General features: G+C 44.5%; 1 protein-coding gene across 2 annotated transcripts in view; it reads left to right on the top strand.

Moving 5' to 3' along the window:
- The window catches only part of LOC139536245 (plexin-A1-like), a 416,804-nt gene that overhangs the window by 41,584 nt on the left and 349,428 nt on the right, over positions 1 to 25,792 (top strand). For both annotated transcript variants that reach the window (XM_071336602.1, XM_071336603.1), the window contains exon 2: positions 20,803 to 22,213. In XM_071336602.1, the coding sequence (XP_071192703.1) occupies positions 21,032 to 22,213 (1,182 nt within the window). In that variant the 5' untranslated portion in view covers positions 20,803 to 21,031. The remainder of the gene's footprint in view (positions 1 to 20,802; positions 22,214 to 25,792) is intronic.

The raw sequence follows: 25,792 nt of genomic DNA, 5'->3' as shown, positions 1-25,792 counted from the left end.
GCTACTGTCTTATCTATCCTGTTGCCTAGTCACTTTACCCCTACCTATATGTACATATCTAATTCAATTTCCCCGTAACCCTGCATATCGCCTCGGTACTGGTATCCCATGTATCAAGCTATCATTGCTCATCGTGTTTATTCCTTGTGTTTAGATATTTTTTATATTATTATGTTATTGTATTCTGCATTGTAGGGAAGGGCCGATACGTAAGCATTTCACTGTTTGTATACACCTGTTGTTTACGAAGCATGTGACATTTGCAATTTTATTTTGTGTAACACCCTGACAACAAAAGATCCCAACTATAGCTACCGTAGACAAATGTGTGGCTGCCCACAACCATAACAATAACACTCTGGAGAGGGAGCGGGAGGAGAGGGAGCGGGAGGGAGCAAGACAAGTAGAGAGAGGGAAGTAAACCGAGAGACAGACTGTGCTAGTGAGTAAAGCCTCTTCCTTTGGCAGCAACAACAGAAGTGTTCCAGTAGGTCTTAGTTAGCATGGTCCTAGGATAGTGCCACATAAAGCTGAGTGTGTGTGTGTAATATACAGCTTACGGTGTTGGAGGGGGTGAGGTTTCGGTTTGTTAGTGTGCGTATCGTGCTTGTTGCTGTGTGTGTGCGCAGGTGGAACAGGAAAGGCGGATCTTGGAAACTGGTAGGGGTACTGAAACACTGTTAGCATGTCTGCCTTGTGGCCGGATGCTTAAGCATTGTTTAGTCTTTTGCTCTCTCTCTTAACTGTTTAGTCTTTTGCTCTCTCTCTTAACTGTTTAGTCTTTTGCTCTCTCTCTTAACTGTTTAGTCTCTTGCTCTCTCTCTTGTTAACTGTTTAGTTTCTTGCTCTCTCTCTTGTTAACTGTTTAGTCTTTTGCTCTCTCTCTTAACTGTTTAGTCTTTTGCTCTCTCTCTTGTTAACTGTTTAGTCTTTTGCTCTCTCTCTTGTTAACTGTTTAGTCTTTTGCTCTCTCTCTTAACTGTTTAGTCTTTTGCTCTCTCTCTTGTTAACTGTTTAGTCTTTTGCTCTCTCTCTTGTTAACTGTTTAGTCTTTTGCTCTCTCTCTTGTTAACTGTTTAGTATTTTGCTCTCTCTCTTGTTAACTGTTTAGTCTTTTGCTCTCTCTCTCTTCTTAACTGTTTAGTATTTTGCTCTCTCTCTTGTTAACTGTTTAGTCTTTTGCTCTCTCTCTCTTCTTAACTGTTTAGTCTTTTGCTCTCTCTCTCTCTTGTTAACTGTTTAGTCTTTTGCTCTCTCTCTCTTGTTAACTGTTTAGTCTTTTGCTCTCTCTCTCTCTTGTTAACTGTTTAGTCTTTTGCTCTCTCTCTCTCTTGTTAACTGTTTAGTCTTTTGCTCTCTCTCTCTCTTGTTAACTGTTTAGTCTTTTGCTCTCTCTCTTGCTCTCTCTCTCGTTAACTGTCCTGTTTCCCTCCAAAAATGGGAAGGAGTTAATGCATGCTTTGCCATCACAGCCAAGTACAAAATATATTTTCTCAATCTTTTATGATCAAGTTAAGAGAGATTCCAGCCTACAGCTATGACTCAAAAGATTTGTCTGGGAAGGGTATTTTTGTTTTCACTTAGGTTCTTTCCTCTCCTAAAGTGATTACCTATGACTTTCAATAGTTTCATTTGACCATTTCAGTTTCTCTCTCGCTCTCTCACACACACCCCTTGTCACCCACACTCCCCCTTCTCTCTTTATCTCGGTCTGTCCTTTTCCATGCAGGCTCAGGCTGGACATGTCTACGTTTCTCCCTAGTCATGCTTGGGCTTCCTCTGCCTGAGCTTCCTTTTCATTTGTGTGGCAGTGGTACTGGTGTTGGTGATAGGCTTGTACATGGTCAGGCTGACAGTCTCCCCATAGGCCCAGTAAAACAACATAGCTGGAACAGCTCAGCTCTGGCTGCCAAGCTAATCACAATCACATTTTTAAACGACCGCTCCACTCTCCAGCCAACCAGACAGACACAGAGAGATGGTGAGAGGCAGAGCGAGGAAAAAACAGCAGAGCACAGTACTGCACACATCTGGGAGGAAACAGATACTCATATGCCACACACATGCTGCGTACAGTCATATACAATGCTTTCGTAAAGTATTCAGAACCCTTTACTTTTTCCACATTTTGTTACGTTATATCCTTATTCTTAAATGGATTAAATAACAATATTTCCTCATCAATCTTCACAAAATACCCCATAATGACGAAGGGAAAACAGGTTTTTAGACATTTTTGCAAATTTATTACAAATACCTTATTTACATAAGTATTCAGACCCTTTGCTATGAGACTCAAAATTGAGTTCAGGTGCATCCTGTTTCCATTGATCATCCTTGATATTTCTACAAGTTGATTGCATTCCACCTGTGGTAAATTCTATTTAAGGTTCCACAGTTGACAGTGCATGTCATACAACAAAAACAAGTCATGAGGTCGAGGGAATTGTCCGTAGAGTTCCGAGACAGGATTGTGTTGAGGCACAGGGTACAAAAAAATGTCTGCAGCATTGAAGGTCCCCAAGAACAGAGTGGCCTCCATCATTAATAAATGGAAGTAGTTTGGAACCACCAAGACTCTTCCTAGAGCTGGCTGCCCGGCCAAACTGAGCAATCGGGGGAGAAGGACCTTGGTCATGGAGGTCACCAAGGACCCAATGGTCACTGACAGACCTCCAGAGTTCTTCTGTGTAGATGGGAGAACCTTCAAGAAGGACAACCATCTCTGCAGCACTCCATCAATCAGGCCTATATTGTAGAGTGGCCAGGCGGAAGCCACTCCTTAGTAAAATGTATATGACAGCCCGCTTGGAGTTTGCCAAGGTACCTAAAGACTCTCAGACCTTGAGAACCAAGATTCTCTGGTCTGATGAAACCAAGATTGAACTCTTTGTCCTGAATTCCAAGCGTCAATTCTGGAGGAAACCTGGCACCATCCCTACAGTAAGGCATGGTGGTGGCAGCATCATGCTGTGGGGATGTTTTACAACGGCAGGGACTGGGTGACTAGTCAGGATCGAGGGAAAGATGAACGGAGGTACAGTGGGGAGAACAAGTATTTGATACACTGCCGATTTTGCAGGTTTTCCTACTTACAAAGCATGTAGAGGTCTGTCATTTTTATCATAGGTACACTTCAACTGTGAGAGACGGAATCTAAAACAAAAATCCAGAAAATCACATTGTATGATTTTTAAGTAATTAATTTGCATTTTATTGCATGACATAAGTATTTGATCACCTACCAACCAGTAAGAATTCCGGCTCTCACAGACCTGTTAGTTTTTCTTTAAGAAGCCCTCCTGTTCTCCACTCATTACCTGTATTAACTGCACCTGTTTGAACTCGTTACCTGTATAAAAGACACCTGTCCACACACTCAATCAAACAGACTCCAACCTCTCCACAATGGCCAAGACCAGAGAGCTGTGTAAGGACATCAGGGATAAATTGTAGACCTGTACAAGGCTGGGATGGGCTACAGGACAATAGCCAAGCAGCTTGGTGAGAAGGCAACAACTGTTGGCACAATTATTAGAAAATGGAAGAAGTTCAAGATGACGGTCAATCACCCTCGGTCTGGGGCTCCATGCAAGATTTCACCTCGTGGGGCATCAATGATCATGAGGAAGGTGAGGGATCAGCCCAGAACTACACGGCAGGACCTGGTCAATGACCTGAAGAGAGCTGGGACCACAGTCTCAAAGAAAACCATTAGTAACACACTACGCCGTCATGGATTAAAATCCTGCAGCGCACGCAAGGTCCCCCTGCTTAAGCCAGTGCATGTCCAGGCCCGTCTGAAGTTTGCCAATGACCATCTGGATGATCCAGAGGAGGAATGGGAGAAGGTCATGTGGTCTGATGAGACAAAAATAGAGCTTTTTGGTCTAACTCCACTCGCCGTGTTTGGAGGAAGAAGAAGTATGAGTACAACCCCAAGAACACCATCCCAACCGTGAAGCATGGAGGTGGAAACATCATTCTTTGGGGATGCTTTTCTGCAAAGGGGACAGGACGACTGCACCGTATTGAGGGGAGGATGGATGGGGCCATGTATCGCGAGATCTTGGCCAACAACCTCCTTCCCTCAGTAAGAGCATTGAAGATGGGTCGTGGCTGGGTCTTCCAGCATGACAACGACACGAAGCACACAGCCATGGCAACTAAGGAGTGGCTCCGTAAGAAGCATCTCAAGGTCCTGGAGTGGCCTAGCCAGTCTCCAGACCTGAACCCAATAGAAAATCTTTGGAGGGAGCTGAAAGTCCGTATTGCCCAGCGACAGCCCCGAAACCTGAAGGATCTGGAGAAGATCTGTAGGGAGGAGTGGGCCAAAATCCCTGCTGCAGTGTGTGCAAACCTAGTCAAGAACTACAGGAAACGTATGATCTCTGTAATTGCAAACAAAGGTTTCTGTACCAAATATTAAGTTCTGCTTTTCTGATGTATCAAATACTTATGTCATGCAATAAAATGCAAATTAATTACTTAAAAATCATACAATGTGATTTTCTGGATTTTTGTTTTAGATTCCGTCTCTCATAGTTGAAGTGTACCTATGATAAAAATTACAGACCTCTACATGCTTTGTAAGTAGGAAAACCTGCAAAATCGGCAGTGTATCAAATACTTGTTCTCCCCACTGTAAGTATAGAGATCCTTGATGAAAATCTGCTCCAGAGTGCTCAGGACCTCAGACTGGGGCAAATATTCACCTTCTAATAGGACAATGACCCTAAGCACACAGCCAAGACAATGCAAGAGTGGCTTCGGGACAAGTCTCTGAATGTCCTTGAGTGGCCCAGCCCGGACTTGAACCCGATCAAACATCTCTGGAGAGACCTGAAAATAGCTGTGCAGCAATGCATCCAACCTGATAGAGCTTTGGAGGATCTGCAGAGGAGAATTTTTATTTTTATTTATTTAACCTTTATTTAACCAGGAAGGGCTCATTGAGATTTAAAATCTCTTTTTCAAGAGCGTCCTGGCCAAGATAGGCAGCACCAAGTCATTACAAAAATTAGACAGACAGACATGAAAAACTACAAGTAATCTAGTAAAAACCATTGAATTCACAAGAGTATAACAATATCAAAAACAGCAAATTAAAAACATTGACAGGTCAGGGAATCAGCCTCAAAATCCTTCATCAGTGATTTAAAAACACCAACCGGGACAAGTTCTTCCAGTTTAAAATTATTTTGTAAGGCGTTCCAAGACGATGGCGCAGAGTACATAAAAGACCTTTTACCAAATTCAGTTCGGATATTTGGAACAGTTAGCAGGATAAAGTCTAGCGAACGAAGAGAGTACCCACCACATTTCTGAACAATAAAAATGCCCAAATAAAAAGGTAGTAAACCCAAAATGGCTTTGTAAATAAAAGTATACCAGTGACTGAGCCTACGAGTGACTAGAGAAGGCCAGCCAACCCTGGTATATAAAGTGCAGTGGTGCGTAAGGGTTTTGCAGTTTAAAATAAATCTCAAAGTGCCATGGTAAAGAGTGTCAATTGATCTCAAACACTGAGCGGAAGCATTCATATATAAAATATCCCCACAGGCAGACGACGGCCATATCTGTAATTCAATTAACACTAGCACTTCCATTTGATATGCTAATGGGCTCTTTTTGGCAAATTGAGGGTATTGCACCATCACTTTGTCTAGTCCAGGCTATTAATTAGCACCAACCACAAGCACGACGCCGGGATAAATGGAATTTTCAAATCTCTAAAGGTCAAAGGAGTGCCGCCTTCGGTCGGTGCCCCATCGGTCGGAAAAATGCACATTCTCCCCGACAATTGAACCGTTTTTTTTTTGCTATTGAAATTCAAATGAGGGCTAGAGATGTTTCTGAGAAAGAGGGGAGAAGGAAAGGAAAGAGACCGATACTTGTTCACTTCCTGTCTCATGCCACTGTGGGTAGAGGTCACAGGATTGCCACACTCCTAGCATGAGCTCACCTCTGTCACCCCTGTTAGCCCTGCCAAAACCACATTAGTGTTTACAACAGGGAGCTGGTCATAGAATGAACCCCACAGAACACATAGTAGACTGAGCATTTCGGGTCAACAGAGACACCAGAGAAAAGGTCTAAATCCTCCTAAAACAGTTTTACACTAAATGGTGTGAGGAGACCAACTGATGGGTTTAGTGCAATTCCTACAAGCTCGCATCTGAAGACTTGAGGCACTGTTCTGAAACCACCCCCAGCCTTATAACCCTGAATATCTGAACTATCAAGTACACTCAAACCAAATGCTTCCACATAACATTTACAACCAGTCTTATCTGTCAAAGATGACCCTCGACCGCCTACGAAAGCAGCGATACTAGAAATGAATCCGTTTGTTGCCTGTATGGCCTTTCTGCCTTGTTCTGCACATTTCCTTGTATTGTTCCATAATTGTATTCAGCATTTCCCTTGTCGCTACTAACGCCATCTACTTTACTTTAGCACTTAGCTGAGAGGCATTCTAAGCAACTTTTAACGGCTTTCGGCAGCACAAATAATGCTGTCATATTTTCCGATCTCTTCTCAAGTGATTGAAATAAGGGAAGGTATAGCGGGAATGATTGGCGGCCGCCGGGCGGGCTAGTCGCTTTGGGGTATTGGCGTAACAGGGCAGGTCATTTGCCTTGGCTGCTCTGGGCTGGATATGCAGAGTGGAAGAAGCTCTTACACTGTAGTGTAATGTTGAGAAAGTAGCTGACCTAATTCCTCTTTTCTATGTGGCAGTGAATCGTGTCTGTTCTAGACAATCTTTATCTAGCTAGACATTCCAGAATGTTTAATTTAAGCCCCTGGTCTCTCTCTTCTTCTACATTGGTACATAGATAGGATCTCTCTCCTCTTCTACATTGGTACATAGATAGGATCTCTCTCCTCTTCTACATTGGTACATAGATAGGATCTCTCTCCTCTTCTACATTGGTACATAGATAGGATCTCTCTCTTCTTCTACATTGGTACATAGATAGGATCTCTCTCCTCTTCTACATTGGTACATAGATAGGATCTCTCTCCTCTTCTACATTGGTACATAGATAGGATCTCTCTCCTCTTCTTCATCTCTTACTCCTCTATTGTTGTCACTGATCGTCGCTCCTCTCATCCTCCTCCATCCCCCTCCTTATCTGTTTTCCTCCTTTGTGGGAAAGTTCCGTTTCCTCTGTCATTCACCCTTCTCCAATGAAAACACACACACATTTACACTAGGCTCCACATTGTTAATTACCCAGTCTTTGGTGTGGAAAGCATGTCTGAAAGCAATATGTTCTAAGGAATTGTCTGTTTTGTTTTGTAAACTGTTCAACCCTCCCTCCTCTCTGTTTTCCCTCGGTCTGACTCACATGGCTACTGTTACTAGGCCTACTGGTCAGACTGGTTGACCTGGCAGGCCTGCCATTTGGGACCAGTCAATCTAATTTACACATCATTTGGCAGGTTCAAGATCATTTACTGACTGTTTTGGTATGTCTCGTTACAATCGAAAGCCAAAGCAGTCATAGTAAGTCCTGTTAAAAAGTTTGATAAACCTTTTCTGCCCACTCGCTGTCAAAGTCCATTGCCCACTGATGCAGGAACATGCACAAACTGCTCTCCTCTTATCACAATGGAACTCTTTCAGCCTCACTGGTTATCTCTAAAAGTTATCTCTTGCTCCTCTCATCTCTCTTCTCTCTCCCCCACCCCTGCTGTCTCTCACTTTTTTTTATCTTCTACCCCCTGACTCACCATCTCGCTCTCTCCATTTTTCTCTGTTCTCTTCTCCCCTCTTCCCTCTTCTGTATCTCTCTGTCTCTTTCTCTTTGTCACTCTCTTCCTCTGTATAGCAGGGCAGTGGAGTGTGCGGTGCTTCCAAACTGACCCCGAAAGCTACATGCGTAACTAGTCTTCATGGAGAGGGAAGGCTAGATGTGATCGTGGCACCTATCTAAAACTAAAGGAAACAATTACACCACATCGAGTCATAGTCTCTAACTCTGAATGCTCGGCTATGAAAAGCCAACTGACATTTACTCCTGAGGTGCTGACCAGTTGCACCCTCTACAACCACTGTGATTATTATTATCTGACCCTGCTGGTCATCTATGAACGTTTGAACATCTTGGCCATGTACTGTTATAATCTCAATCCGGCACAGCCAGAAGAGGACTGGCCACCTCTCAGAGCCTGGTTCCTCTCTAGGTTTCTTCCTATATTCCGGCCTTTCTAGGTAGTTTTTCCTAGCCACCGTGCTTCTACAGCTGCATTGTTTGCTGTTTGGGGTTTTAGGCTGGGTTTCTGTACAGCACTTTGTGACATCGGCTGACGTAAAAAGGGCTTTATAAATATATTTGATTGATTGATAGTGTGTGGTGAAAGATCGGCTGCGTTTACACAGGTACCCCAATTATTTTACCACAAATTGGTTTATTTGACCAATCATATCTTTTGCCAATAATTTGGCAATATATCAGAATTGGGATGCCTGTGTAAACGCAGCCATGAAGACACGGCAATGCAAATCCATTGTGAATGCAGCCTGTGCTGTCATAGTGCTTGGCAGCGCCATTTTGCAATTCTCTGTTCTAATCAGAGCGTGTAATCTAGTGGGTGAACTAATGGGGAGGAGAAGGAAACAGGTTTGTTCAGTGTATCAATGAATGGATTAATAGCCATGTAGACCTATTTGTTTTTCTCGCATGGGTTACTTATAATTTTCCTCAGTTTCTTGGTATGACGATTGTCTCCATGTTTGTGTGTGACAAGTGTCATTCCTCATGCTGAAGATATGAAGTCTGGACCAAGCTCTTGCTTTGGGAACTTCTTTCCTTTTCTCATTTTAGATTTGTATTTGCCCCCTTTAGTTCATCCTCAGTTCTGTTGGCCAACTTAAAAACGTTCTCTAGACATTCTCTATCGCTACTGGTGCTAGCACGCTTTTCCTCATTTGATGAAATATTAGCCTATTATCCACTTAGCCTCTCCCAGCATTGTTTCAAATATACAGACCTATTCCAATACAAGCTAGACATTAATCACACCCCTCTCCTCGATGCGGTAACAATTTGGCCAGTGGACAACATGGGTATCATTGGCCCCAGACGAAAATATGAACTCAAAGTGAGGAAACATTTACGACCGAATACAAGACACCAGTGATTCCTTTTAATGCCTTTCCCATTGTACTCTTTTCCCCTTCTCTCCCTGCGGGATTAATAATGAGGATGGCCGGTTTTACGACTGTCCGCTTTTGGGAGCAGTCGGTGCAGCAGCATGTCTGGTGAGTTGTGAGCCTTCGCAGCGCTCTGGGTGTCCAGGTCAGGGGAGCTCATAAATGAACATGGACAGCGAAAGATGAGATGGGAAAAGAGCGAAAGGGTTGGAGAATATAGGGACGACGAATTAGGACGCTGGTATTTTGAAATTTCTGAGGAGAGGTCGCGTTTCATTAGGTTTAACTCAGTGAACCGAACAACTAACATTATGGAGGAAATCAAGGCGGTTCACGCTAGGGAAAGCCCCATGTGAAACTGATATGGATAGTTTGTGTCTAATATAATAACTTGCCAACTAGCATGCAATGCCAATGCGTAACAGGGTTGTACCCGTAGCCTAAACCAGGAGCAACACAAACATACAAAATACAGGCAAATTCAAACAGTGGCAACTCAAGCTCTACAGTTCCTGCTGAGCTGTCAGGAACCCAGAACTGGCACTGACTGTAGCTGTCGAGCCGGAAATACCGTGGGCAAGCGGTCGCATTAAACCCGCCCACATCAAGAGGATACACATGAAGAACACACAAGCACGGCGAGCACCTTCAGATGAACTAAACCCTTGTGGTTTGTTGATCATATCTGACTGCAGCAGGGCTTTCCCTTCCTTCCTTGACAAGTCCTTGGTGAAGGTGAGGGGCATGGTGGTGATGGGGAGGTGGAGAGAATAAATGGGAAAGAGAAATGAACAGAGAAAGAGAGATAGGAGGGGGAAAGCGGGAGAAAGACAGAGGGAGTAGAGGAGAATATATAACAAGAGGGGCAGAGGGCCTGTGGGGGGGCTTGAGGAGATGCTTGGGTGGCTATATGCTGATGCACACTGGGGCTGTGTTCAGTCATTGGAAGACTTGGTTATCCTTCTTCTGTTTTTCCAAGGCTTTAGGGGTGGAGCGGATGTGACACCTGTTGTGTGCTGCTTGCATTCCTATCTGCAACACCTCATAATGTTTCATCACACTGAATGTAACCCCAGTCTGTTCCTGTTTCAGAAGGGGAGTGAGGTGGGGGTGGGGCAGTGTGTAACCTGTGTAACCAGTTTTTTTGCAACGTGCATCCTCTAAATCCTGATCCGCGATCAGCTTCTTGAGAGTTAACGTAATAAAATAAAGTCAACATTTCTCTAGACCTGCGCTCAAGTTTACCTTGGCAGGGCACCTGTGGAAGCAAGGGCACAACGCTTATCCTCAACTAAAGTGATTTACATTGGCATTAAAATAACTCCTGAGTTATTTTTATGCCCCCCAGCCATGCCAGTCAGCTCTTCCCCTTGCAGAGTTTGCCTGACAGAACAGAGTTTTCTATCAGACCATGCACTGTTAGATCACTGATCCTGTGTACTGACACTTACTATCCATTTACTGCTGGGATAATGCATTTAATTAATAGCCAATTACTTGAATTGTAAAACCTTTTTCACAATACATTTTGACTGAAAAATGTTTAGAATCATTGGCGGGTATCTTGTCTGTGACTTAAGTACCTTGAGGAGTTGAATATATAATTAGTTTAATGTGGGTTCCTACTTCCTGCCACCCATTCAGCCCTGGTCTGACTATGCATATGTTTCATTGCCTGGGCTAATGAAGCTTTAAATGACCAGTCTACCCTATGCCCCCTGTACTTCCCGTGTGTGTGCTTGCATGCCTTTTCGTGTGCGTGTGTGAACCGCAGAATGAATACATGTCTGAAATGACCCCCTTTCCTCAACACATATGAATAGTAACCCATATGAATAGTAACCCATATGAATGGTAACTAGGTTTGCACATTTTTGGGAATATTCAAAGGTGGAAAATTTCACAAAAACCTTACGTACATCGGTAAAATGATAGTCTAGAAACTAAAGCTTTCGTTGTCTTCTTCTCAGGCTTCCATGTCTTCTCCCTGGACCTCCTCAATGTCAACCTCTTGAACATCAGACTCTGAGGCCTCATCTTCACTGTCACTTTCCAACCTGGTTGAGGATGGCTCGTTGTCAAGCTCAAAAAGCCTCCAATTTGCCCGGATGGCCACCAATTTTTCAACCCTTGTATTGGTCAGCCTGTTGCGTGCTTTGGTGTGTGTGTTCCCAAACAAGGACCAGTTGCGCTCTGAGGTTGCTGATGTTGGTGGGATTTGGAGGATGATGGAGGCAACAGGGGAAAGAGCCTCAGCTCCACAAAGTCCCTTCCACCAGGTGGCTGATGAGATATGTTGGCACGACTGCCATATTGCAATGCCATCCCAAAGCCCTTCCTTGGAAGTGTACTTCGCCAGACTGCCATGAACCTTGCCATCATCCAGGCCACGGTGGCGAGACACGGTAGTGATGACACCATAGGCCTTGTTGATCTCTGCATCAGACAGGATGCTCTTGCCAGCATACTTGGGGTCCAACATGTACGCTGCGGCGTATATGGGCTTCAGGCAGAAGTCTTCACGCTTTTTGATGCATTTCAGAACTGCAGTTTCCTCTGCTTGGAGCAACAGTGAAGTGGGCAGGGCAGTATGGATTTTTTCTTCTTACATCTGCAAGCAGTCTGAACATCAGACAGGATGGCATTGTCTTCCTCAATCAGTGCAATAGCTACTGCTATAGGTTTCAGGAGTTTCAGGCTGCTTACCACTCTCTCCCAAAATACATCATCCTGGAGGATCCTCTTGATGGGGCTGTCCATCTCGGCAAACTGTGATATGGCCATTTCTTGGAGAGACTCTTTCCCCTCCAGGAGACTGTCAAACATGATGACAACACCACCCCAACGGGTGTTGCTGGGCTGCTTCAATGTGGTGCTCTTATTCTTCTCACTTTGCATGGTGAGGTAGATTGCTGCAATAACTTGATGACCCTTCACATACCTAACCATTTCATTGGCTCTCTTGTAGAGTGTACCCATTGTTTTCAGTGCCATGATGTCCTCGAGGAGCAGATTCAATGCATGAGCAGCACAGCCAATGGGTGTGATGTGAGGGAAGGACTCCTCCACTTTAGACCAAGCAGCCTTCATGTCCGCAGCATTGTCTGTCACCAGTGCAAATACCTTCTGTGGATAAGGTCATTGATGACTGCCTTCAGCTCATCTACAATGTACAGACTGGTGTGTCTGTTGTCCCTTGTGTCTGTGCTCTTGCAGAATACTGATTGAGGGGTGGAGATATAGTTAATTATTCCTTGCCCACGAATATTAGACCACCCATCAGAGATGATTGCAATACAATCTGCTTTCTCTAATTTGCTTGACCTTCACTTGAACTCTGCATCCAGCAAAAGTAGATAAAGCATGTCTGGTTGGAGGGGCGTATGCTGGGCGAAGAACATTCAGAACTCTCTTCCAATACACATTGCCTATGAGCATCAGAGGTGAACCAGTTGCATACACAGCTCGAGCAAGACATTCATCAGCATTTATCTGACTACGTTACTCCATGGAGTCAAAAAACTTCTGATTCCAGGAGGACCATGAGCTGTTGCTATCATAAAGGTGTCTGATTCCTCATTTTAGAAGTAGAATAGAATAGAAGTAGAGGGACTTTTGTCAGAGGTTGCTTGTTTTGAGCGCTGAGGGAACTTTATGCACTTGGCTAGATGATTCTGCATCTTTGTTGCATTCTTCACATATGATTTGGCACAGTATTTGCAAATGTACACAGCTTTTCCTTCTACATTAGCTGCAGTGAAACGTTTCCACACATTATTTTCCTGTAAACATTAGAACAAAATTAGTAATTTCTTTCTAAATACAATTCCATGTACAGATAAATAGTTAAGCAGTTAGATTAAACAACTCCTTTTGAAAGATAAATGTTTTAAAATGAAACATGTAAACATGTATGAAACATGTATGGAAACAGGTGAATTAACACTCCTCAGTTAAACCCACATGGTAGCAGAAAAAACTAGCAGAAGTTGTTAACAAGTTAGAAATGATTTAAACACACTTTGCTGTAGGCTACTATTCACTAGTTAAAAATGTTATAGAAAATATATTCACCCCACCCAGTATTGTAATCAAAACTTACCAGAAAGCATGTGGTCCTTGGCTCAGACATTGTAGTAGTGTGGGCTCAATAGTATCTCATTAGTGTGCAAGATTTTGAGAATCAGCTGTACATGTGATGGAATAGTGCACTGTGCATGCAGAGGGTTGCAATTCCATTGAATTGGGGATAGTTTAACCAAAATATGCCACAAGACCTAGAATTGCCTTTATGTGTATCCCACAAAAAAAAAAAAATGAATTTAATAAATATTCCCCATATTCCTGGGCTTAACTTCCCATGGAAAATGTCCTGAAAAATTCAGACCCTTTGCAACCCATATGAATGGTAACCCATTAGAGGTAGAACGATTATGATTTTTCAACGCCGATACCGATAACGATTATTGGAGGGCCAAAAAAGCCGATGCCGATTAATCGGCCGATTAAAAAAGAAAAGAAAAAAAAAGAAAAAAAGAATATATATATATATATATATATATATAGAAAAATATGTATTTGTAATAATGACAATTACAACAATACTGAATGAACACCTATTTAGGTAAGTTAATGGTAATGATAGGTAATGAAACATGTTCAATTTGGTTTAAATAATGCAAAAACAAAGTGTTGGAGAAGAAAGTAAAAGTGCAATATGTGCCATGTAAAAAAGCTGACGTTTAAGTTCCTTGCTCAGAACATGAGAACATATGAAAGCTGGTGGTTCCTTTTAACATGGGTCTTCAATATTCCCAGGTAAGAAGTTTTAGGTTGTTGTTATTCTAGGAATTATAGGACTATTTCTCTCTATACGATTTGTATTTCATATACCTTTTACTATTGGAAGTTCTTATTGGCACTTTAGTATTGCCAGTGTAACAGTATAGCTTCCGTCCCTCTCCTCGCCCCTACCTGGGCTCGAACCAGGAACACATCGACAACAGCCACCCTCGAAGCAGCGTTACCCATGCAGAGCAAGTGGAACAACTACTCCAAGTCTCAGAGCGAGTGACGTTTGAAACGCTATTAGCGCGCACCCCGCTAACTAGCTAGCCATTTCACATCGGTTACACCAGCCTAATCCCGGGAGTTGATATGCTTGAAGTCATAAACAGCGCAATAGCTTTGGCAAACGCATGAAAGTGCTGTTTGAATGAATGCTTACGAGCTTGCTGCTGCCTACCATCGCTCATTCAGACTGCTTTATCAAATCATAGACTTAATTATAACACACAGAAATACGAGCCTTTGGTCATTAAAATGGTCGAATCCGGAAACTATCATTTCAAAAACAAAACGTTTATTCTTTCAGTGAAATACGGAACCGTTCCATATTTTATCTAACGGATGGCATCCCTAAGTCTAAATATTGCTGTTACATTGTACAACCTTCAATGTTATGTCATAATTATGTACAATTCTGGCAAATTAATTACGGCCTTTGTTAGGAATAAATGGACTTCACACAGTTCGCAATGAGCCAGGCGACCCAAACTGCTGTATATACCCTGACTGCTTGCACGGAACGCAAGAGAAGTTACACAATTTCCCTAATTATAAGACATTCATGTTAGCAGGCAATATTAACTAAATATGCAGGTTTAAAAATATATACTTGTGTATTGATTTTAATGAAAGGCATTGATGTTTATGGTTAGGTACATTGGTGCAACGACAGTGCTTTTTTCACAAATGCGCTTGTTAAATCATCACCGTTTGTCGAAGTAGGCGCATCGATTATATGCAACGCAGGACACGCTAGATAAACTAGTAATGTCATCAACCATGTGTAGTTAACTAGTGATTATGTTAAGATTGATTGTTTTTCATAAGATAAGTTTAATGCTAGCTAGCAACTTACCTTAGCTTCTTGCTGCCCTCGCGCAACAGGTAATCAGCCTGCCACGCATGCCCCTCGTGGAGTGCAATTGTTAGAGTGTTGGACTTGTAACCGGAAGGTTGCAACAACGAATCCCCGAGCTGTCAAGTTAAAAATCTGTCGTTCTTCCCCTGAACAAGGCAGTTAACCCACCGTTCCTAGGCCGTCATTGAAAATAATGTGTTCTTAACTGACTTGCCTCGTTAAATAAAGGTGATTTTCTTTTTGTTTTAATCGGCAAATCGGTGTCCAAAAATACAGATTACCGATTGTTATGAAAACTTGAAATCGGCCCTAATTAATCGGCCATTCCGATTAATCGGTCGACCTCTATAACCCATATGGATGGTAACCCGTATGCAGATTGTGCTCCCGGCCTTTGTTGAGATTGAATCCACGGGGGAGGAGATGTTCTTATAGGCACTTTAGTATTGCCAGTGTAACAGTATAGCTTCACACAGGAGTTTTGGGGTTTGCTCCCATTCCCCCATCCCCACTCTAACACAGCGAAGACCCTCAAAGGCAAATCTCTGCGTTGTTTTTGAGTGCATGGTAAAGATTAGAGTTTGAGGCTTGCCCACTCCATCTGAGTGTCTTCGTGTGCTACAGTAGTCTAGGTGTGGCTGTGTGTAGGTACTACTGTTAGTGGTGGTGTGGCTAAGGCTGTGTGGTTACTACTGCTAGTGGCGGTGAGGCTGTGTGGTTACTACAGCTAGTGTTGCTGTGGCTGTGTGGTTACTACTGCTAGTTTTGGTGTGGCTGAGGCTGTGTGGTTACTACTGTTAGTGTTGGTTTGGCTGAGGCTGTGTGGTTACTACTGCTAGTGTTGGTGAGGCTGTGGCTGTGTGGTTACTGCTGCTAGTGGCAGTGAGGCTGTGGCGGTGTGGTTACTACTGCTAGTGGCAGTGAGGCTGTGGCGGTGTGGTTACTACTGCTAGTGGCAGTGAGGCTGTGGCGGTGTGGTTACTACTGCTAGTGGCAGTGAGGCTGTGGCGGTGTGGTTACTACTGCTAGTGGCAGTGAGGCTGTGGCGGTGTGATTACCACTGCTAGTGGTGATGTGGCTGTGTGGTTACTACTGCTGGTGGTGGTGAGGCTGTGTGTGGTTACCGTTTTCGTGAACCATCCCTTCTATGACTCCCACTCTCTTTCTCTCACACTCTCTCTCTCTTTCCCACCTACTGCAGCGTTGGTCCGGCGACGCTTGGTTTTCCTACCGCTGGCACAGATGTGACCCACATGTAAAAATGCAGCAAGGAGAGAATTAGCTTGATCTCTGTGCGAGGAGTCAGTCACTTGGCTTTTTTCTTCTCTCCCGTCCTCATCGAGCGGCAAGTGCTGTAATTGATATGCCACCGGCAATAAATCAGCTGTGCGCCGGGGCCGAGCGGGGGCCATTATCTGAACGAACAGGTTTAGCGCCGGGCTCCGTCAAAGAGCTGTATGCAACTGGCTGCTAGGCTACCCGTCTATATAATAGCGATGTTATCGTTACTCATTGTCTATTTATTATAACTTTTTTATTACGTGTTTTACTTTTCTATTATTTCTCTATTTAATTTCTCCCTGTGTTTTTTGTATTTATTTTATTTAACCTTTATTTAACTAGGCAAGTCAGTTAAGAACAAATTCTTATCACGGCCGGATGTGATGCAGCCTGGATTCGAACCAGGTACTGCAGTGACGCCTCTTGCTTTGAGATGTAGTGTCTTAGACCACTGCGTTACTCGGGAGCCCAAGTGGCGCGTTGTTGGGAAGGGCCCATAAGTAAGTATTTCATTGTTAGTCTACACCTGTTGTGTACGAGGCATGTGACAAATACATTTTATTTTATTTGGAGTAGGTGAGAGCACAGAGCGAGAGAGCGGGTTGAGGGAGAGACCTGATTTATAAATTCTGTTTGATTATGTCGCTCCCTCTTCATATTCTTCTCGGGGACTACACACACTCACACGCTGCATTTTAATGGTGAACTTTTTGTTTTGGAGAAAGCCACATTTCCCCCCCTGAATCTTCCTCCAATGTACACACACACACCTACCACCCCCCCTCCCCTCCCCCTGCTAACCCGTGCTCACTCATTAACCACTGTTAAACCAAATAAACTGAAATAAAACGTTTTAAGTGACCCCCCCCCCCCCCCCCCCCCCGAGTACCATCCATTCCGACTGGACCCACACGGAAGCCTGTTGGGACAACAATCGATGGGTCATTCTGATATAAAAACCAATCAATCTTGAAAAGCCCGAAAGGAAAACGTTCACGGTACTGTTTTTGCCTTTTGAATGTGATTACAGCGCGGGCCTAGATGTCACTAGATTCTTAACTGACGGGTTAAAAGGTGAAACGTGCTGAAGCCCCAAATGATTGACATGTTTTCCTGATCTTCCCCCGATATAGCGTTCAGCCTGGTTTTACAGCCTTTTTCTGAAGAGGTAAAAGGAAGAGAGGGAAAATTGAGAAACGAGAGGGGAAATCTTTTGGGGAGGGATTGACAATTTCCTCATCTGTCAATAATTCCACAGGGATTCGGGGATTTGGGAGAAATGTGTCCATTCCCAACCTGCTCACTCCTCTCCTATCTAAAGCTGACTCTATTGATAGGGTCATAGGTTTTAGCCTGTCATGCATTTCAGCCTTCCATCTTATAGAATTAGCCATTGTGAGTGAGCTGACATTGTATTTTGCAATAGCATGCATTGGACACATTGGACACAGTTTGCCGTGATAGCATTTCCCTTATTACTCTGGGTAGATGGCTCTATTCACGCTTTGTTACGTCAAGTCGACTGAAAATGAAGAGGAATTACTTTAGAGACAACTTTCTCTCTTTCTCGTTCTCTCTCTCACGTTTTTGCTCACGGAAATGACAGGAACGAAAAAGAGCTAGCCAGCCCACGCCACGCTTCAAATTGTCATCTGCTCTCGATGCGCGCGACGTGATTCTACCGCTGAACAAGAAATGTGTTTTTTTTAATCAGCTAACTCGTCACTTTATTGCGCCTGCTTATGTTGAGGAGTCTCTTACACGTGAATATTTTTTTTAAATAATATAGATGCACAGCCATATCTGCTAACTGGCTGGGCTGGCACTGTGCATTTATTAGTTTAGGTATCCCCTTTCGACATGAAGCCGAAAGCCAGGTCTTTATTTCAATTGAGGTGGAGCTGCCTGCCAGCACCTTTCTCTTGTCGTCGCCTCCTCCAGATGCTCTCCTTTTTCTTTTGTTCCATCTCTCTCTGCTTCTCCCTTTCTCCACAGCACATTCATCTTGTCCAGGCTTTCATTTGTGGAAATTCGATGACACAAATCCCCCTGAACCTTGCTGTTACTAGAGCTGCCATGGTTTGCAATTCCATACTGTCTTGTACCGACCTCCACTCACTGTAGATGGAGGAAAAGGGGTGGCAATTGCTCTGCATTTTAATGGTAAACTTTTTGGTTTGTAAAAAGGCACATTTTCCCCCTGAATCTTCCTCCAATGTGTGTACACACACACACACACACACACACACACACACACACACACACACACACACACACACACACACACACACACACACACACACACACACACACACACACACACACACACACACACACACACACACACACACACACACACACACACACACATTGGTAAACTGACCGTAGTTCCTCCGTGCATCCTTGGGGAGTGATTGACAGATAGGCCAACCCCTCAATCACTCTCCAGAGGAAAACCGAAGATAAGGGAAGGAGAAATAACATTCCTCATTCTCCCTCCCCTCCTTCTCCTCTGTTTGATTTTCTCTATCTCTCATGCTTTTGTTCCTCCCTCCCTCCCCTCCCTCCCTACTGTTTCTCATCTTTCCCAATTCAGTTCAGTCATAAAATACCCCTCCGCCGACACTTTCATAGTCAAGGTGAAATTGAGCCGGGCCTCTGAGAGTTCCTGCGTACAATTTGGCATAATCAGCATTTACAAGAGAACTAATGTCCCGGTATCGCCGGAACTTAATTGGCCTGTCAAGCAGCGCTGAGGCGAGCCAGCTCAAAGCTCTCTGCCATCATTGTCACTGGAGGACACCCAAAAGAAAGAGAAAAGTCCTTGTCCATTACTTCCACTCCCCCGTCAATCAATCCCCCTGCCCGTTCCTCCTCTCTCTATATTGTGTCTTGTGGATCTTCTGTGACATGGGAATCCAACTCTTGGGGCATTGTGGTTACATATGAAACAGGATTAATTTAAATGAATGTATGGAAGCCGAGTGAGTGCTGGCACATGTCACATATGAGCGTCTTTTCATTTTGAAGCATTAGAGAATATGATGATGATGGGGGGGGGGGTGGAATTAGGGCTAAGTGCCGCTAAATCCAGTCAATCCCACTCCCACACCGGGAATAGCAAAGTGGGCCTTGGAACGTCAACTCAGAACATTTGGGATACTTCGGTTTGGATGGGAAGCAGATAATTAGCATCTGACTGCTGGGAGTGGATGACTGAGTTGGGTTGGCTGGAGTGGATGACTGAGTTGGGTTGGCTGGAGTGGTTGACTGAGTTGGGTTGGCTGGAGTGGTTGACTGAGTTGGGTTGGCTGGAGTGGAGGACTGGGTTGGGTTGGCTGGAGTGGATGACTGAGTTGGGTTGGCTGGAGGGGAGGACTGGGTTGGGTTGGCTGGAGTGGAGGACTGGGTTGGCTGGAGTGGAGGACTGGGTTGGGTTGGCTGGAGTGGATGACTGGGTTGGGTTGGCTGGAGTGGATGACTGGGTTGGTGGGCGAGCAATACTTTGGCTGGAGTGGAAAACGGGTTTTGCATTATTGGAGCCGCAACAACAGACGACGACAACAACTGCAATTTATCTCTCTGGGATGTATGTGGTATACGTGTCTCAACTCTAGATCCATCTCATTCATTCATTTTCTTCTCTTATATTGTACTCTACATCCTGATTGCAGCGTAAGGGTGCTGAATCATCATTGTTTTTACTCCACCTCCCTCAGGGTAGCAAACAACATGTTTTGGCCATCAGAGAGCTGCAGATCTGCCACAGAGTAAAGCGAACCATGCCTCGATGCTATTTGCAGAACAAGGCCCTAATTGGGAGAAGAGGGGGATGCTGGGTAGTTTCCTGATACAGCAACCCACACACTGGGAGCAGACCTGGATACAAATTGCAGGGTTTCAATAGAAAAAAAATATGTTTTATAGTCACATACACCAGATAATTGTAGTAAAATGTGTTGTTTTACAGGCTTAAGTGCCTTGCCTTGGGAACATCAACAGATGTTTTACCTTCTGCTCCGGTATTCTAACCAGGGACCTTTCAGTGACTGGCCCAATGGTCTAACCACTAGGCTTGCTGCCGTCTGTAGGGTGCCCCCTCTGGCAATTTTCTAAGCAGACCATCTCTGATCCTTCACGATACTGTTGAACTTATGAAATATTAATGGCTGGATGTTGTGTGTCTTAAACTCATTGCAGTGTGACTCATTATTGTACCGTGCGTTTGGTAATCCTCCTGTGGCTCTCGCTAGCTATCTTCCTTCATAATGTAGTCACGGATATCACTTTGCATCATTTATTAACCTGGGGTGGGTGAATGCCCTATTAACTTTTGTCTAAATTTTGCAGTACATGCTTATAGGCTCTCCGGCTGATGCATAATCAATAGGAAATGTTCCATTGCGACTCATAATGTGTTTTTTTCTTGCAGGGCTCTCACCCGTGCTGCTGTGGATGATGCTCTGGATGAAACCTCAGAACACAGAGAGAAAGACACCGGATAAATAGGAGCTTTCCCCCTCATCCCCTCAGCCCATCCAGCCTCCTTCCAGGGGAATATAAGCTAGGACATAAACAGATCCGGACTAGGTGCCGGAGTGAACCCACCCACCCACCTCCCCCATCCCTTCCCCCAGACTTGTCTCCTGCAACCCCCAGATATGTGGCCCCTATTGAGGTCACTCGTTGCCCCTCGCCTGGTGAACCTGCTCCTTCTGGGGGTGCTGGTCCTCTTGACAGTCCCGTCCTTGACCAGAGGTCAACCCCAGCCCTTCAAATCCTTTTCCCCACCAGACTGGGGGCTGACACACCTGGCCATCCACAACAAGACGGGTGAGGTTTACGTTGGCACGGTCAACTGGATCTTCAAGCTCTCTAGCAACCTCACCAAGCTGCGGAGCCACATGACTGGACCCGTGGCAGATAACGAGAAGTGCTATCCCCCGCCCAGCGTCCAGTCGTGCCCCCACGACCTTGCCCAGACCACCAACATCAACAAGTTGCTTCTCATCGACTACGCCCAGAACCGGCTCATCGCCTGCGGGAGCACCTCCCAGGGAATCTGTCAGTTCCTCAGGCTGGACGACCTGTTCAAACTGGGTGAGCCGCACCACCGTAAGGAGCACTACCTGTCCAGCGTGACCGAGTCTGGCACCATGTCTGGGGTCATCATCACATCCCAGCACGGCCCCGCCAGCAAGCTCTTCATCGGCACACCCATTGACGGCAAGTCCGAGTACTTCCCCACGCTCTCCAGCCGCAAGCTGATGTCAAACGAGGAGAACGCCGACATGTTCAGCTTTGTCTATCAGGACGAGTTTGTCTCCTCGCAGCTCAAGATCCCTTCGGACACTCTCAGCAAATTCCCTGCATTTGACATCTACTATATCTACGGCTTCAGCAGCGAACAGTTTGTCTACTACCTGACCATGCAGCTGGACACTCAGCTCACTTCGCCTGACGCCTCTGGCGAACAGTTCTTCACGTCCAAGATCGTCCGCCTCTGTGTGGACGACTCAAAGTTCTACTCGTACGTGGAGTTCCCCATTGGCTGCACCAAGGATGGGGTGGAGTATCGTCTCGTCCAGGACGCCTACCTCAGCCGTCCCGGCAAGCAGTTGGCTGACTCCTTAGGAATTTCCGAAGACGAGGACATCCTGTTCACAGTGTTCTCGCAGGGCCAGAAGAACCGGGCAAAGCCGCCCAAGGAGTCAGCCCTGTGCCTGTTCACACTGCGCCGCATCAAGGAGAAGATCAAGGAGCGCATCCAGTCCTGCTACCGGGGAGAGGGGAAGCTCTCACTACCCTGGCTGCTCAACAAGGAACTGGCCTGCATCAACTCAGTGAGTGCTCTTAACGCTACTGATCTCAATCTGATTCTCTGATTCAGTTTTGCTATGCCTGCATCACATCAACTCAGTGAGTCCTGTGGCCCTCTTAACGCTACTGATCTCAATCTGATTCTCTGATTCAGTTCTGCTATGCCTGCATCACATCAACTCAGTGAGTCCTGTGGCCCTCTGAACACATTTACATTTGAGTCATTTTGCAGAAGCTCTTATCCAGGGCAACATACAGTTAGTGCATTCATCTTAAGATAGCTAGGTGGGACAACCACATATCACAGGCATAGCAAGTATATTTTTCCTCTCAAGAAGTTATCAGCAAAGTTAATGGTAGTAGGAAAAGAGAAACAATATTGATCTCTATCTGATTCTCTGATTCAATTCTGCTATGTCCCACACATTCGATTCTCTTTGATTTCTATTATGCATTTTCAGAGAGTATTGAACATAAGGCCTACACTCTGTAATGGCACCCCTTGTGGTTAGACAAGGGCAAGGCATACTGTAATCTCACTGAACATCTGTCAAATTTGAAGAGACCGTAGTTTCAGCCGAATCAAATTTTATTTGTCACATGCGCCTAATACAACAGGTGTCGACCTTACCATGAAATGCTCATTTACAAGCCCTTAACCAGCAATGCAGTTCAAGAAATAGTTAAGAAAATATTAACTAAATAAACTAAAGTAACGCAATAAAATTAGATAACAATAACGAGGTTATATACAGGGAGTACCAAGTCAATGTGCGGTGGTACAAGAAGGTTGAGGTAGTTGGTACATGTAGGTTGGGGTAAAGTGACTATGCATAGATAGTAAACAGCAAGTACCAGCAGTGTAAAAACAATGGAGGGGGGTCAATGTAAATAGTCCAGGTGGCCATTTAATGAATTGTTCAGCAGTCTTTTATAGATTTCGGGGTAGAAGCTGTTAAGGAGCCTTTTAGACCCAGACTTGGCTCTCCCGTACCACTTGCTGTGCCGTAGCAGAGAAAACAGTCTATGACTTGAGTGACTGGAGTCTTAGACAATTTTGTGGGCCTTCCTCTGACACCGCCTAGTATATAGGTCCTGGATGGTAGGAAGCTTGGCCCCAGTGGTGAATTGGGCCGTACGCACTACCGTCTGTAGCGCCTCAAATGCCGAGCAGTTGCCATAAAGGCGGTGATGCAACCGGTCAGGATGCTCTCAATGGTGCAGCTGTATAACTTTGAGGATCTGGGGACCCGTAGGTAGTCCGTTTGGCCCCACGGCCTTGTGATTGTTGACCTGTTTATAGGTATTTCTCACATTGGCTAAGGAGAGCATGATCACACAGTGGTCCGGAACAGCTGGTGCTCTCATGCATGCTTCAGTGTTGCTTGCCTCGAAGCGAGCATAAAAGGCATTTAGCTCGTCTGGTAGGCTTGTGTCACTGGGCAGTTCGCGGCTGGGTTTTCCTTTTATAGTCCGAAATTGTATAGTCCGAAATCCGAAAAGCCCTGCCACATCTGACGAGCATCAGAGCCGGTGTAGTCGGATTCAATCTTAGTCCTGTATTGATGCTTTGCCTGTTTGATGGTTTGTCTGAAGGCATAGCGGGATTTCTTATAAGCGTCATGATTAGTGTCCTGCTCCTTGAAAGCGGCAGCTCTAGCCTTTAGCTCGATGCGGCTGATGCCTGTAATCCATGGCTTCTGGTTGGGATATGTACGTACGGTCACTGTGGGGATGACGTTATCAATGAGGTGATATGATACTCAATGCCATTGGATGAGTCACGGAACATATTCAACTCTGTGCTAGCAAAAAGTCCTGTTCCATATTGAGAGAGTAACTGGTACTTCCTACTTTATTTTATGCTTGTAAGCAGGAATCAGGAGGATAGAGTTATTGTCAGATTTGCCAACTGGAGGGGAGAGCTTTTTATGCGTCTCTGTGTGTGGCGTAAAGGTGGTCAAGTTTTTTTTTCCTCTGGTTGCACATGTGACATGCTGGTAGAAATGAGGTAAAGCAGATTTAAGTTTGCCAGCTTTAAAGTCCCCGGCCACTAGGAGCGCCACATCTGAATGAGCATTTTCCTATTTGCTTATGGCCTTATAAAACTTGTTGAGTGCGGTCTTTGTGCCTGCATGGGTTTGTGGCGGTAAATAGATAGCTACGAATAATATAATTGAGAACTCTCTTGGTAGATAATGTGGTCTACAGCTTATCATGAGGTACTCTACATTAGGCATGCAATATCTCGAGACTTCTTTAATATTAGACATCATGCACCAGCTGTTATTGACAAATAGACACACATCTTGCCTCTCGTCTTACAAGACGTGGCTGCTCTGTCCTGCCGATGCACAGAAAACCCAGCCAGCTCTATGCTATACGTGTCGTTGTTCAGCCACGACTCGGTGAAACATAAGACATCACAGTTTTTAATGTCCCGTTGGTAGGATAGTCTCGACCTTAGATCATCGAGTTTGTTTTCCAGTGATTGCACATTGGCCAATAGAACCGGTGGTAATGGCTATTTACTCACTCGCCTACGAATCCTAACAAGGCACCCCGACCTTCTCCCTCTGTATCTCTGCCTTTTCCTCATGCAAATGGCGGGGATTTGGTCCTCGTCACTGAGGAGCAGTATATCCTTCGCGTCGGACTGATTAAAGAAAAAATCTTTGTTCAGTTCGGGGTTAGGAATCACTGTTCTGATGTTCAGAAGCTAAGAGACGGTATCAACAACATTTATGTACAAAATAAGTTACTAACAATGCAAAAAAAATACTTTACAAAATAGCACAGTTGGTTAGGAGCCCGTAAAATGGCAGCCCTCCCCTCCGGCGCCATTCTGGGACAGCCAGACTTCAATTATCATGATTTTGCCTCAGATAGATGTTGGCGATGGACACATGCATAGCCTATGCAATGCAGGCACATATAAACACATAGCTAGTAGTGATGAGGGAGAAAATCTATAGTTACATATCAACATTTTATTTTGGACAATTTTATATATATTCTGACTCGATAAAAAAATATAAATTGCTTGTTCTCTATCTTTTTAAGTGGTGAGCCAACATGTTTTCAGCACTTTTTTCCCCCATGACTGATCAACATTAAAACATCTCATGATCTCTCTTGTCCCTCTGCAGCAGACATGTAGTGAGAAATATGTTTGGAACACCATCCTATTATCGAATTGCAATGCTTATAGAATCGTAAGAATCGCAATACATATCGTATCGGCATCTAAGTATGGTGTTAATATCGTATCTTGAGGTCCCTGGCAATTCAATACATATCGTATCGGCATCTAAATATGGTGATATCGTATTATGAGGTCCCTGGCAATTCAATACATATCGTATCGTTATCTAAATATGGTGATATCGTATTATGAGGTCCCTGGCAATTCAATACATATCGTATCGGCATCTAAATATGGTGATAATATCGTGTCGCGAGGTCCCTGGCCATTCCCAGCCCCAGTATCCTCTAGAACTTTTGGCAACATATGTGTCCTGTTGAAATATACTACAGTTATACTGTAATACTACAACAGGCTATACATTGGAATGCTATACAATTAATAGCTAGTCTGCTGA

The sequence above is a fragment of the Salvelinus alpinus genome, chromosome 12 (assembly GCF_045679555.1).
Source record: "Salvelinus alpinus chromosome 12, SLU_Salpinus.1, whole genome shotgun sequence".
Lineage (NCBI taxonomy): Eukaryota > Metazoa > Chordata > Actinopteri > Salmoniformes > Salmonidae > Salvelinus > Salvelinus alpinus.
The sequence above is the reverse complement of the archived record's forward strand: the minus strand, read 5'-3'. Positions and strand labels throughout refer to the sequence as shown.